This window comes from Phascolarctos cinereus, unplaced genomic scaffold, assembly GCF_003287225.1.
Source record: "Phascolarctos cinereus isolate Bilbo 61053 unplaced genomic scaffold, phaCin_HiC Scaffold_2;HRSCAF=192, whole genome shotgun sequence".
In the NCBI taxonomy this organism is placed as follows: domain Eukaryota; kingdom Metazoa; phylum Chordata; class Mammalia; order Diprotodontia; family Phascolarctidae; genus Phascolarctos; species Phascolarctos cinereus.
The window spans coordinates 321,670,834-321,683,829 of NW_027555625.1; the positions used below are offsets into that span (position 1 = coordinate 321,670,834).

Genomic DNA, 12,996 nt, shown 5'->3' on the forward strand with positions numbered 1-12,996 from the left:
CGTGGGAATTAATCAAGCAATCCGCAAACCCCAAGGGGCGGGAGGAGACGAAGGTAGGCAAAGCCTAGTCTGGACAATCAGGGAGTGACCTCAGCCAGGGCCGCCTCCACCTCTCAATGGGAAAAGGGGGTGGTGGAGGTGGAAGGGCTTGTCAATCAGTTACCCCCCTGGCCAATCAACAGGTGGCCCCGCCTTCCCAAGCCCCTTTTCCGTCCTTTACTCCACCCTCTTACCCCCCTAGGAAAGAGAGAGAGAGGGTCGTAGCTGAGATCCGAGGCCAGCTACCCGACACAGTTTTCCTCCTTTTCCATTTTGCAGAGCTGAATTGGACGCGCTCAGGTGAGCGAGGGAGGGGGCGCTATATTTAGGGGAATCCCCCTCCTCCTGGAGTTAAGCCTGGTGTCCCTTTAAGGGGTTGGGTTCCCCCCACCCCCTCCCTCTCGCCGCTTTGTCTTTCTGAGCGCCGGGAAAGGGGGAGCGTCTTCGTTGCTATTCGCCCGCCCGGCCCCTCTCCCCGCTCCCTCTGCAGCTAGAGCTACGGACGCCACCGGATGTGGGGCGGGGGAGGCCGGGGGCAGCGGCGGCCCGAGAGCCCGGGGGCACTTAGGAGACCCTGCAAGGCTCCCGCCCAAGAAACCGAGAGAGAGAAGAGAGGAGACAGGGAGAGACAGGCAGACAGGGAGAGGCCGGGAGGCAGGAGCAGGCAGATTGGGAACCGCCCTGCGGCTCGGCCCAGTTCTCCCCCACTTCTGGAACCAATGCACGTGTTGATTTAGGGCCAAAAGACCCCCCGCCCCCATCAGCTCCTTCCTCCCCACCCCACTCAAGCAGAGGGAAGAGAGAGAGAGGGAAAAGCAGGCCCAGGTAACAGCTGTGCCCGGGAGGTGAAACTGACTCAGGCTGTAACAGGGTGGGTCTGGGTAGTTGTGCGCCTGTTTGTGTATGACTGTCCCAGGGACTTGTGTGGTACTGTTGCACTCTGTGACTTCCATTATTTGTACGTGGCTATTTCAGGGTTTCTTGTTGTATATGTGTATGTGTGTGTCTGTATTTCAGGATGTACGAAGGACTATTGCAGGGTATGCGACTAGGTTTGTTTCGGGGTGTGTGTGTATTTCAGGGTGTACGAAAGACTATTGCAGGGTGTGCTGTCGGGTTCGTGTGTGTGTGTGTGTGTGAGTGTGAGTGAGACACTGCTCTGTGCTCTTTTTCAGCCATTACTTCCTGAGTTTTCTGGACGTCTTATCGGCCTCGAATCGATGCCGGGGCTCACAAGATCGGAAGACTGACAAGTGGCTAAGGCGCCGGACCCGGACAGTGCAGGCTGTTGGAAGGTGGTCCTCAGGGCTAGCCTGGAGAAGGCTGGGAGACAAGGAGGAGGCCTTGGTGGGGGGCGAGGAGCCCCGCCTGCTGGGGGCGGGAAGGGGGGGGGTCTTTGTTCGGGCCGGGGAGGCGGGGTCTGCGCGGGCGGGGCGCTGGGGGGGGGGTCAGTCTCCTGGCGCCTCCTTGGTTAACTCGGCCCCTTCTTCCTCCTCCTCCTTCTCCTCCTCTTCTTCCTCCCCGCCCCCTCAGGAGTCGCTGCCGCGGCGCGAATTACTGGATTGCTCGCAGACGTAGCGCTCCTCCGGACGCTGCCTCCTGAGCGCCCTCCGGGGCTCCACGGCCTGCAGTTTGGGACAAACTCGGGTCTGGAGGAGAGCAGGAGATCCCCGGAATGATGGCAGGGGTGGGGGCCCCCTTCGCCAATGGCTGTGGGTCCTGCGCCCCGTCGGAGGCCGAGGCTCTGAACCTCTGCAGGAGTTTGGAAGTGGGCACAGTCATGACCTTGTTCTATTCCAAGAAATCCCAGCGACCAGAGAGGAAAACCTTCCAGGTCAAGTTGGAGACCCGGCAGATCACGTGGAGCCGTGGGGCAGATAAAATCGAGGGAGCGGGTAGGTGTCTGCGGCCCTGGCCCCTTTCTCTACCTTCTGTGGTTGGAAGAGAACTCGAATCGTTCCGTCCAGCTGTTTGTCCTGGACAGGGGAGGGTGGAGATATTTTTGCAAACTTTATGCATTTCCAGCTCTCTCCCTCCTTCATCTGCTGCTTCTCAGAATTTGGTTGCTTTGGGGAGGGGGCAGAGGCTAAGGGCCGTAGTTACACTCCGTTCACCCTTAGCTAAGCGATTTTTACTCGGTGTCGAAGGCCATGGATCAGGTACTGGCTGCCGTGACGATTCATCCAGGGAAAATTGGGCCCAGGTGCTCTGAAAGACACCTTCCCACCCTCCTAACTACAGGCCCAAGGCATAGATGTGTGTGTTCCTCTCCTTCAGGATAGCCGGAGTGTGTGGGGGGAAATGAATCCCTGGGTTGGCGGATGGGGATAACCGATGCTGCGGGCCCCCTCCCCAGGGAAGGAGAAGAGGGGTAGCTTTGTCTCCCGGCTTTTCGCTGCTCTTGGCCTGAAGAGGAAAGAAACAGCCACATTGTATCCTTAGGTTGTTACATTGTTGCAGTTAGGGTGGGGGGGTGGGGAGGAAGGCCTGCAGGCCGGGGCCTGCCTCCCCCACCTCCCTCCTCCCGATCCCAAAGGGAAGGAAGCTGTGTTTGGGAAGGCCTGGGAGGGAGGGAGGGAAGAGAAGGCCTCCCCTAGCTCCCTCCTTCCTGCTGCACCTTTTGTCCAAACACTGAATGTCAGCTTAGCCTGGGCCAGGCCCACAGGGGGTTTCTGGGAATTAGGCCCAGTTTATAAGGTAGGCTCCCTGGGTAAGGGAGTGGGGTACCTCCCCCAGTCCCATTTAGGGTGTGTTCTGATCAATCCAGCCCTTCTAATCTGGAGAAGGGGTGTGTGTGTGTGTGTGTGTGTGTATGTGTGTAAAGTATATGTCCTGTGTGTTCACTACCCTTTCTAAGATAGGCCCTAAGGAAGAGTACTCCTTGTCAGTTCTTCAAGGGGGTTGACACAGGTCTAGACTCATGCGTATTGGCTCCTTGAGGAAGAACCTGGCTTCAGTGGAGGGTGTCCAGGACTTTTCTTAGAGCTGTATCTCCCTCCTTCCAGATGGGAGCCTAGAAGTGATACCCTAAGGAGATTCCCATACAACTTCTAAGAGGAGGTAGCACCTGGTTGGGGAAAGAGTCTCAGAATGGGCACTTAATTAGGAAGGAAGGTCTGAAGTGAGTTTGGGATTCTGGGCCTGAAGAGGGAGAACTTTGGCTGTGGCACACTAAAGATCTTAGGGCTGAGGCCTCTTTCTCTTCATCTAGAGCTAGGGGAAGGCATAGATTATATCAAGAAAGATAGAGCTGTGACTGCTTAGGTCCAAACAGGAGTCTCAGGAGGAATCTCTCCCAAGGGAGTAAGTTAGGGAATTGAAGTGTTGAGGTCCTGCTTCTCAACTCTAGGGCACATTAGGTGGTCAATCAGGCCCTATAGACCAAGGGGTACCCCCTTCCCCAGGCCCTTGGCTGAGGCCTCTGACCATATTTCTGTCATTCTTCCGGGGGGATGCCCAGCAGTAGGCTGATGTGTGTGAGTCTGGAAGCCTAGGTTTTACTGGCAGCTCAGTGACTGATGTTTGGGGGAGGAGAGAGGCATCGCCCTTGAGGAGAGTAGGGGTGGAGCCAGGTGCCTCAAGGTTTGAGATGGTGGTGAGGATGAGGGAGAAGGGATAGGCAGCAAATAGTTGAAGGATCTGAGGATAGCAGGAGCTATGTTGAGAAAATATAGAGCTTGATATGGGAGTGGAGTTTGCAACGGTGAGGGTAGAGTGACCTGGTCTGTAATATGAAGGTAGTGGGGGGTGGGTGCCTCATAGAAGCCTAGTATTTGAGAATGGAGCTGGGGCTCTTGAATCTGGGTTCCTGCAATCTCAAATCTTGTAAGATAGGTGGCCCTTTCCCAGCCAGTCCTGAAGCTCTCAGGTCTGGATCGACAATTGTGATATCTCACCAGATCAAGTCAGCAAGTGTTTTTCAGGGCCCATAATTCAGATGTCTAAACATCGTGGTGAGCTAGATTTTGAGGGGTTGGATTTGAATCCTATCTCTGTAACTATGTGTGAGACCTTGGGCAAGTCACTTGACCTCGAGGTGCCTCTATTTCTTCATGTGCAAAATTATTTCCAAGGTACCTCCTGCCTCTAAACCTATGATCTCATGAATCCTTTGTGGATTTGAAGTCAGGACCCCTAGCTTTGCCATTACCAGGGAAACTTTGTGCCTCCAGGGTTTTCATCCTGGGCCTTGGTTTCCTTATTTCGAACTTCAAGAGGTTGGATGACATGATATCTAAGGACCCTTCCAACTTGAAATCCTGTATTCCCTTAGTCATATGATTTGACTCAGGTCATATAGGTAAGTTAAGTATCAGAGTCAGGATTCAGTCCCAGTTTTTCTACCTCCACTGTACAGAGCTCTTCCCACTCTTATTGGTGTGGTGTGCGTCTGAGGATTCTTGCCCTCAGGGAGCTTACAATCTAGTAAGATAAGACACAAACACATAATGGCAATAACAGTATGATACCCTGTGATCCAGTAAGCATTTATTAAGTACGTAACATGGACTTGCTAGGCTCTAGACCTAGCGAAGAATGAAAATTATTCTTGCTCTCAAAGGGCCTTTATTTCAACAAGGGAGAGAAAACATGTGCCTCCTTAAAACTATGTAGAATGAATATAAAGAATAAATTTGTGGTTGTTCAGCACTAGCACTGTGTGTGGGGAGAATCAGGAGGAGCTTCACGTTGATGTTTAAGCAGTTTCTTGCATGAGAGAGGCATGAGGAGGGAGCGAATTACAGGCATGGGGGATGGCTAGTGCAAAGACATAGGAATGGGAGATTATTATGTGTAAGGATCAGAAAAAAAGCAGCCTGGCAGGATTGCAAAGTATAAAAAGGGAAGTGATATATAATGAGGTGCTGATGAAAGGTTGGGACCAGGTTGCGAAGGGCTTTAAAGGCAAGTAGAGGATTTTATATTTTATCCTAGAGGAAGTAGGGAGCTATTGGAGCTTATTGAGTAGTGGAGGGACCTGGTCCCATTTGAATTTAAGGAAAATAACTTTGGCGGCAGTGTGGAAGATAGGCTAGAGTAGACAGAAACTTGAGGCAGGGAGGCCATTTAGGAGGTAAGGGGAGAGATGTCAGGGAGCTATGTGAGTAGAGAGAAGGGGTCAGATTGGAGAGATTTGTTGGTAGGAATGACAGGTTTTGGCAACCAGTGGAGTAAGGTGAGGGAGAGTGAGGAGTAGGGGTAATGTCCAAGTTACGGACCTGGAAGACCTTTAACAGAAATAGGGACCTTTGGAAGTGGAGTGGGTTTTGAGGGGAGAATAAAAGGCAGAGAAACCTGGAATAAGTGTTTTTTGAGATCTGAAGAGTATAGTGAGGAGTAGCATGAAATGAACCTGGAAAACATCGAAATTCAGACTACTTAGGGATCCCTCCAATGTGGAGGCTGGGGCCAGAGACAAGGGGTCTCCTTTGAACCAGCCAGGCCCTGTTACCCTCCATATTTTCTAGTTTTCTCTGTTTCTCTGGAACCTGTGCTCGGGGCTTTATGAGGTTCCATTTGTCCGTTTCTGCTTCCCTCACACCCCGAGCCCCCATCTGGGGAGGGGCTTCAGCTATTTGCTACTTCTTGGCATCTCTGGATCTGGTTGCACTGTGCTTGTGGGTATGCACCAATACAGGTGCTTAGGGATGTAGGTATTTATATGAAGTGTGCCTGCTTGCCTGCCTGTGTTTGCACACATGTGTGTCAGTGGATGGGTACGTGCATGCTGAGCTGGTGCATGTGCCTTCCTGTCTGGGTGTATGTGTGTGATGTGGTGTTGTGTATTCTTGCTCGCCCAGAGTGTGTGTGTGTGTGTGTGTGTGTGTTTGTATCTGTGGGCAATTACAAGACCTGGCGTATGATTGTGTGAGAGAGAAGGAAAGGCTCACTGACTGTGACAGCCAGAAGGCACCTTAAACATCTTCTTAGTTAACCCCCCTTGTTTTTATAGTATGTATAGTAAGCTGAAGCCCAAGAGAGGAAGTGACTCTGGAAGTCTGTCAGCCCCATTGTTCAGTTCTAGCCCCAAGGCCAGGACTCTCCTTTCTGCTCTGCCGAAAGACCTTGCGGTGTAAATTCAAAGACTCCTAAACTAGGGTTCAGAAGACTTGTTTTCTCCCTGACTCTTTCGTTCGCTGATGGGGTGACCATTGTCCCCTCCCATCTCTGAGCCTCCATTTCCTCTTCTGTCAAGTCAGAAGGATAATTCCTCTTAGGTGCAGTGAAGTTCCAGTGTGATGATGAATGTGAGTGATCTCTGACACATCACGGTTTTCCAGTGTAAGGCATTCTCTGTGTATGTGTGAGTGTGTTTGTGCAATAGAGACACCGGTGGGTGGCATTTGGCATCTTAAGCTCATGTGTGGAACCCTAGTGTTTATGTCCCTGACTTGAATCTTACGCCCTCCTTGGAGGCCTCCCTGGAGTGGTCCTCACCTTGGGGATTTTTAGCGTCTTCAGTCCATCTGGTTATCACTGGTGGCGCTGGTAGGGGTCTTAACCTGGGGTGTATGAACTTGTTTTATTAAAAAATAGCTTTAACTATATTTCACTATAATGGGTTTCCTTTGTCATCCTATATATTTTTAAATTTTTATGCATTTAAAAATGTAATTCTGAGGTTTTACCAGACTGCCAAAGGGTGTAGGGGGTGGGTGGGATGGGGGGGGTCCTGGTCGGTGACACAAAAATAGTTAGGAACTTTTGTCCTAAAAGTCATGGGTGATAGGTCCGGGGTCATGGTCTTGAGTAGTTGGAGCTAAGGCAAAGACTTAGAATCCTGAAAGGGCCTTCTTGCATCTCCTATGGGAATGCTCTGCCTTTTTTACTGTATAGGACTCTGCATGTCCCTCTGCCACCCCTGGCCTGTTGTCTCCCCAGCTGTCAAAGGGGTTTTGTGAGGAGGGTGAGAGAGAAGAGAGAGAGAGAGAGAGAGAGAGAGAGAGAGAGGGACAGACAGAGAGAGAGAGAGAGAGAGAGAGAGAGAGAGAGAGAGAGAGAGAGAGAGTGTGTGTGTGTGTGTGTGTGTGTGTGTGTGTGTGTGTGAGTGTGTGTGAGTGTGATGAAGTGCCCTAGCCCAGGGTCAGCTTGACAAGCTGTGACTAGTCCCTCATTTTCTTCAAAACTCCATTCAGGCACTGCCTCCTACATGAAACCTTTCCCAGCCCTTCTTTCTCTCTCTCTCCCCCCCAACCCTTGTGTTCCCCAATTATTTTGTATTGATTTATTTTGTAGATACCTCTACCTGTATATGTTGCCTCCTAGTAGACTATAAGCTCCCTGAAAGGCAGGGACTGTTTCACTCTTGTGTTTGTATCTCCAGTGCCTGGCCTTTCTTTCTTTCTTTCTTTCTTTCTTTCTTTCTTTCTTTCTTTCTTTCTTTCTTTCTTTCTGTCTGTCTTGTCTGTGTTGTCTGTCTTGTCTGTCTGTCTGTCTGTCTGTCTGTCTTTCTGTCTGTCTTTCTTTCTCTGTCTTTCTCTCCTTTCTTCCTTCCCTCCATCCTTTAAATTTCCTTAGTATTGGGAACTCCCAGTGAGGAAGCTCTTATGCTGAAGCAGATGAGCAGGCACTTTCTCTACAATTTGTCAAGTTGCCTGGGGCACCAAGAGATAGCCGACTTGCCTGATGTCCCACAGCTGTTTGTCTCATAGATGGGACTTGAACCCACATCTTTCTAACTCTGACACCAGCTCTCTCTCCACATTGCCTTTCTATATGAGTGTTTAATACATATTGGTTGACTGACAGATAAAAGTTTCACAAAGGAACTCTGGTGCCTGAGTAAGTAGACCCCATTATATCTGTGCTATAATTGACAGAGCTCTGGATGTGGAGATAAAAGACCTGGGTTCAGGTACCAGCTCTTCTACTTCCTCACTGAGTGACCCTGGAAGTCATTTTCCCTTCTCTATAAAATTAGAGAGTTGGGCTGGCTGACCTCTAAGTTCTCCCCTCCCCCCAGCTTTGTTGTTCTAGGCCTTTGTGATTTTGAGTCCTGGAAGAAGGGACGTTTCCAGGCCTGTCTCTTCTGGACCAAAGGCGGTTTTCATCTGTTTTGAATGTTAACTCCTTCCGAGGGTGGTTGCCTTCTGACTCGTCACTAACTGTCCCTGCCTGCAGAGAAATGCTGTTTGAACACATTGCTGCCTTGTTGAAAATAAGAGACGCTTCTGTGGCCTGTGTTGTGGTGGAAGCCCAGGCCTTGTTGGCCATGGCCACTGCCTCGTCCTAGGGATTAATCATATGTTCTCTTTTCCCCTTCCTGATTTAACCTGTAAGAAGTGGCTTTAGAGGCCTCAACCCTGGATGAATTGGAGGGAGAGAAGATGGCCTGGCAGGGCATGAGTTTTGTTAAGGATCTGGTCTGAAGCCTAATAACTCCTTCCTGTCTGGTTTGGGTGATTGGAGACCCTCAGGGTCAGGCATGGAAAGGGAAAGTCGAATGGATGGCGGTGGGAGGCTGGCAGGGATTGCAAACAGCTGTGTCTAGTTCAATTCTATAAATATTTATTAAGTACTTGCTATATACCAGGCTCTGTAGGTCCAGGAAGTGTATTCTGTCCCTTCTGTACCATGAAGACTTTGTCCTATCATGTCAGGGAGTACTTTTGGGATAATAACTGTAATGATAATTCATATAACTGTGATACTTTAAAGTACTTTGCTCAAAAAAGGATAGTGAAAGGTCTGGATTCTAGACCAGCAGTGGGAAACCTGCGGCCTTGAGAGCAAATGTGGCCTTCTAGGTCCTTGGGTATGGCCTTTTGACCTAGTCCAAGTTTTATAGAACAAATCCTTTTATTAAGGGGATTTGTTCTGTGAAGTTTGGATTCAATCAAAGAGCCACACTTGAGGACCTCAAGGGCCACCTGTGGCCTCAAGGCTGCAGGTTCCCTGTCCCTGGTCTAGACCAACCCCTCTGATTTTATAGAAGAGGAAGCCTCTCAGGGCTCTGTGTTATCTTAGATGACATTCCAGTCTCCTGGCATTTCTGGGGAGAAGAAGCTCCCTGAGGGATTGGTAGACCATTCCATGGTCAGATACAGGAACTGGGACTTGGAATCAAAGCCTGGGCTTAAGTCCTTGCTCCAATACTGACTGGTTTAGCTGGTCAAGCTTGGGCATTTAGTTATATACCCTGTGGCCACCTGGGAACTTTCCTGCCTTCTGATACTGCACAAGGGAATGTGAAGGCAGGAGCCCTACTTTGGGGTCCCTACTTTGCCACTTTGCCACTTCCTATCTATGTAAGCTAGCTATGTAAGGGGAAGTCTCTTCTCTGGGATGCAGTTTCCTAAACTGTCCGATGAAGAGGTCTGACTAGATGGTCTCTGAAGGCCTGTTGTGATTGGGTGACAATACAGAAGGTCCTGTGTGAGGCAGTAGGGGCTGGAGCTGAGACTGGAGCTGGCCATGGAGCACAAAAACTGTGGGCTGGGGGACCTGGGTCTGCCGTGTGGAAGCTACAGGGCTGGGGATCTCTTGCCCAAGCTTTCTGATTTCTCAGGAGGCAGGGATGGTGGAACTGTGAGGTGCCCTATTTCTTTTCTTTCCTTTTTTTGGTAGCAGTTAGGGGTGAGTGAGTTGCCCGGGGTCACAAAGCTAGTAAATATTGGAGTCTGGATTTGAACTCAGGGCCTTTTAACTCCAGGGCTGATGCTCTATCCACTGTGCCACCTAATTGCCCTGTGGGGTGTCTGTTTTTGATTCAAAACTCCTTGTTTTGTCACTGGAATGGATCTTAGAGAGGGCAGTCTTGTCTAACTTCCTCATTTAACCAGAATGGTTAGTGATTTGCCCAAGGTCTCAAAAGTAGTAAGTTAGGATTTGAACTCTGATCTTCTGGTTCCAAATGTGGCATTCTTTGCAGTGCACTGTGGATTCATCTCCAACTTTCTCACTATGCTACTAGGAGCCCTCAGGCTTGGAATACTATCAGTTGATCGATCAATCAAACAACAAGGGTTTATTTGGTAAGTGCTTGGTGCCGGGTGTCAGGGGTACAAATGTGCGAATACAAAGAATGAAGCAGTCCTCTCCTCTGAAAGGAGGGGTCTGGGAATCTTCTGAAAGGTGCTACAGTCTGGAGCATCTGGTCATCCTGGCTCCCAGAGTACATGGACTTTGGCCGGCTTCTGCTCTCTGTGAGCCAGTCTTGACCAGTGGAAGGGACCTTTTTTGTAACACGTGTTCAGACTCCAAGACCCTGGGCGACAGGAGGTGCCGCTTCCTTCCTGGCCCCAGAAACAACAATGCTCTGTAAACAAGCCCCCTGGGACGCTTTAGGAGTCTTGGGTGGGGCCCCAGGGAGCTCCGATTAGGAGAGGCCTCTGGTTGGAGGGGGGCACAGCCTGGTGGGGGGAAGGGGCCCTGTGCCAGTTGGAGGCAGCATCGGGAGAAGGATCAGGAGATTGCTTATATCAGAGGGGTGCTCTGTGTTAGGAAGAGGGTGGGTAAGCTGAGAATCTGAGGGCCAGGAGGTGGGAAGAGGGAGAAGAGAAATCAACAAGTGAGGAGAGCTAGGAGGGTCAGCCTGGGTTTGGGTGTGGGAGGAGGGAGCATACCTACACATGTGCTGATAAGGATTTTACCACATTTTCCCTTTTGTTCTGATTCTTCTTTCACAACATGACTAATGTGGAAATATGGTTAGTATGATTGTATATGTATAGCCTGTATCAGATCGCTTGCCATTTTGGGGAGGGGGGGGAGGGAAAAGAGGAAGGGGGAGAAATTTGGAACTCAAAATCTTGTGAATGTTGTAAACTATCTTTATACATAATTGGAAAAAATAAAATGATACTATTAAGTGGGGAAAAAAAGAAAGGCTTAATCTGATAAAAACAATGGCCACTCATGATTGCAGAGGACTCATGATAAAGCATAATACCCACCTCCTTCCTGACAGAGAGTTGATGGACTCAGCGTACAGAATGAGACATACCTTTTTGGGCATAGACAGCTGAGGAAATTTGTTTTCCTTTACTGTGAATATTTCTTACAAGGGTTTTCTTTTTTCTCTTTTTTTCCCCACAGGAAGAGAGGGGAAGAAGGGAAAATAGCTTTTTATTTATTAAATAATTAAAATTAAGAGGAAAAGTGGAAAAAAGATTTTACCACAAATAATCTGCATTATTAACATTTTATTTTCTCAATCACATTCTTAAATCTGGACTATCGACAGAACAATAAACCAAGCCCTAATATATAGTTGCTGATTTCTAAGGGGTAAATGCCTACGTTGAAAATTTAACGGTCAGCTGAGGGTTTCAAGTGGCTTCAGTGCACCTGGGAGAACAGAAGTCTCCTGGCTCCATCATCCATCCAGGCCTCCTGATGTGGCTGGGCCAGGGAGAGAAGTCATTGGGTTGGGCAAGGGTGGTATCAGATCATATCTGGGAACTGAGCTTGGGGAGTAAGACAGCATTCTAGGGAAACTCTTCATCTGCTCATCTGGTCTGCAAGGCTTTCTTGAGTCGTGGGCTTGTCTGTGCTCTGGGAAAGAGATAGGGGAGGTATCTGGACAACAAGCCCTTGAGGAATTCATAATGTATTTGGGGCCGTGAGTCTAAACATACAACAGAGACAATATATTTTCATCTCTGTTCAAGATGACATATTATCTAATACTAAACTGTGTGATGTCCAGACTGTTAGATCCTATGGGGCCAGACGAGGTACAGACCTCAAATGCCAGGCTCAGATGTTTGATCATGTTTTTGTTATGTAATCTCATAAGACTGTAGAATTTGGAGCAGGAGGGGACATTAAATGATCATCTAGCCCAGGGGTTCTTAATTTGGAGTCCATGAGCTTAAAAATTTTTTTTCTATAACTATTTCTATATAATTGGTTTCCTTTGCAATCCTATGCATTTTATTTTAAGACTTTAAAACATTAGTCTCAGAAGGGGTCTGTAAACTTCAGTAGACTTTCATAGAGGTTTGTGATACAAAAAAGGTTAAGACCCCCTTCCCCCCAGTCCAACCTCTTTGGAAGCAGATGAAGAACAGAGAGGGGAAGCGGTTACTAGTGGCAGAGCCTGGATAAAACCCAGATCTTTTGATTGCAAATTCAGTGCTCTTTCTATTGCACATTTTCCCTACCTCCACCCCCCCCTTTTTTTTTAAGTCTGTCATTTTGCCTGGTAGGATTGGGTTTGAGTTAAGGATTGGTCTCCTCAATTGGATGGACTCGGTTCATTATCCTTGGGGATAATGACTATCGGAGTAACTTTTTGGGGGGAGCAGGTGGACATTTCAGATCACGCTTGGTCTTCTTCCTATAAGCTTAGAATTGTGGCTTTTTCCATAGTGTATGTGATTTGGTTTGGGGACTAACCCTAGGTGACCCAGAGGACCACCGTGCTTGAGGGAGGTGAGCTGTGCGGTTTCTGAAATGTGCCTGAGGCTAAGAGTGAGAGGTGGGGACATCTCAGTAAGAAACCTCCAAGTTGTTATCTTAGGTCCAGTGACGGAGGGAAGTCTTGATTCTCTGTCCCCTTGTCCCTCCTCTCTTTGCTACCTCTTTAGCTAGTCACAATCTTTGGATGGGCCCACTGTGACCTGAAGCAATTCTTCTTCTCCAAAGGTACCCTAGGGGCCAGAACAAAAAGGCAAGTTCTGCCCCTGGGGCCATACAAAAGAAGCCTGCTCTTCTTTCTCCTTGACAGGTTTTAAGATTATTGAAAACAACCATTTCCCCCCACATTGTTCTTCTCCAGGTCTTTAGCCTTCTCTGGTCTAGCTGTGGTCAACACTGTTTGGGTAAGATAACCTATTCATTTATTTATTTAACTGATGCCTGCAGGTCAGTCGCCCAAAAACCTTCTAAAATTAATCTTTTGGGGGTGGTTATGGATAATGGGATTTATTATTTTGCCAAACATGACATGGGGATGAGCTAACACTAACAGCCCTAATGAAGCCATCAGTTGAATAAACCATTACATTGAGA

At 48.8% G+C, this 12,996-nt stretch overlaps 1 protein-coding gene across 4 annotated transcripts in view; it reads left to right on the forward strand.

The window, feature by feature from the left end:
• Nucleotides 1-232: 232 nt before the first annotated feature.
• PLCG1 (phospholipase C gamma 1) overlaps nt 233-12,996 on the forward strand; it is a 67,450-nt gene continuing 54,686 nt past the window's right edge. For 2 of the 4 annotated variants that reach the window (XM_020998603.2, XM_020998606.2), the window contains exons 1-3: nt 482-910; nt 1,215-1,334; nt 1,573-1,934. In XM_020998603.2, coding sequence (XP_020854262.1) covers nt 1,715-1,934 — 220 coding nt within the window. In that variant the 5' untranslated portion in view covers nt 482-910; nt 1,215-1,334; nt 1,573-1,714. Of the gene's footprint in view, nt 340-481; nt 911-1,214; nt 1,335-1,572; nt 1,935-12,996 lie in introns of those variants that run through there. The other 2 variants (XM_020998604.2, XM_020998605.2) reach the window with 2 other exon arrangements.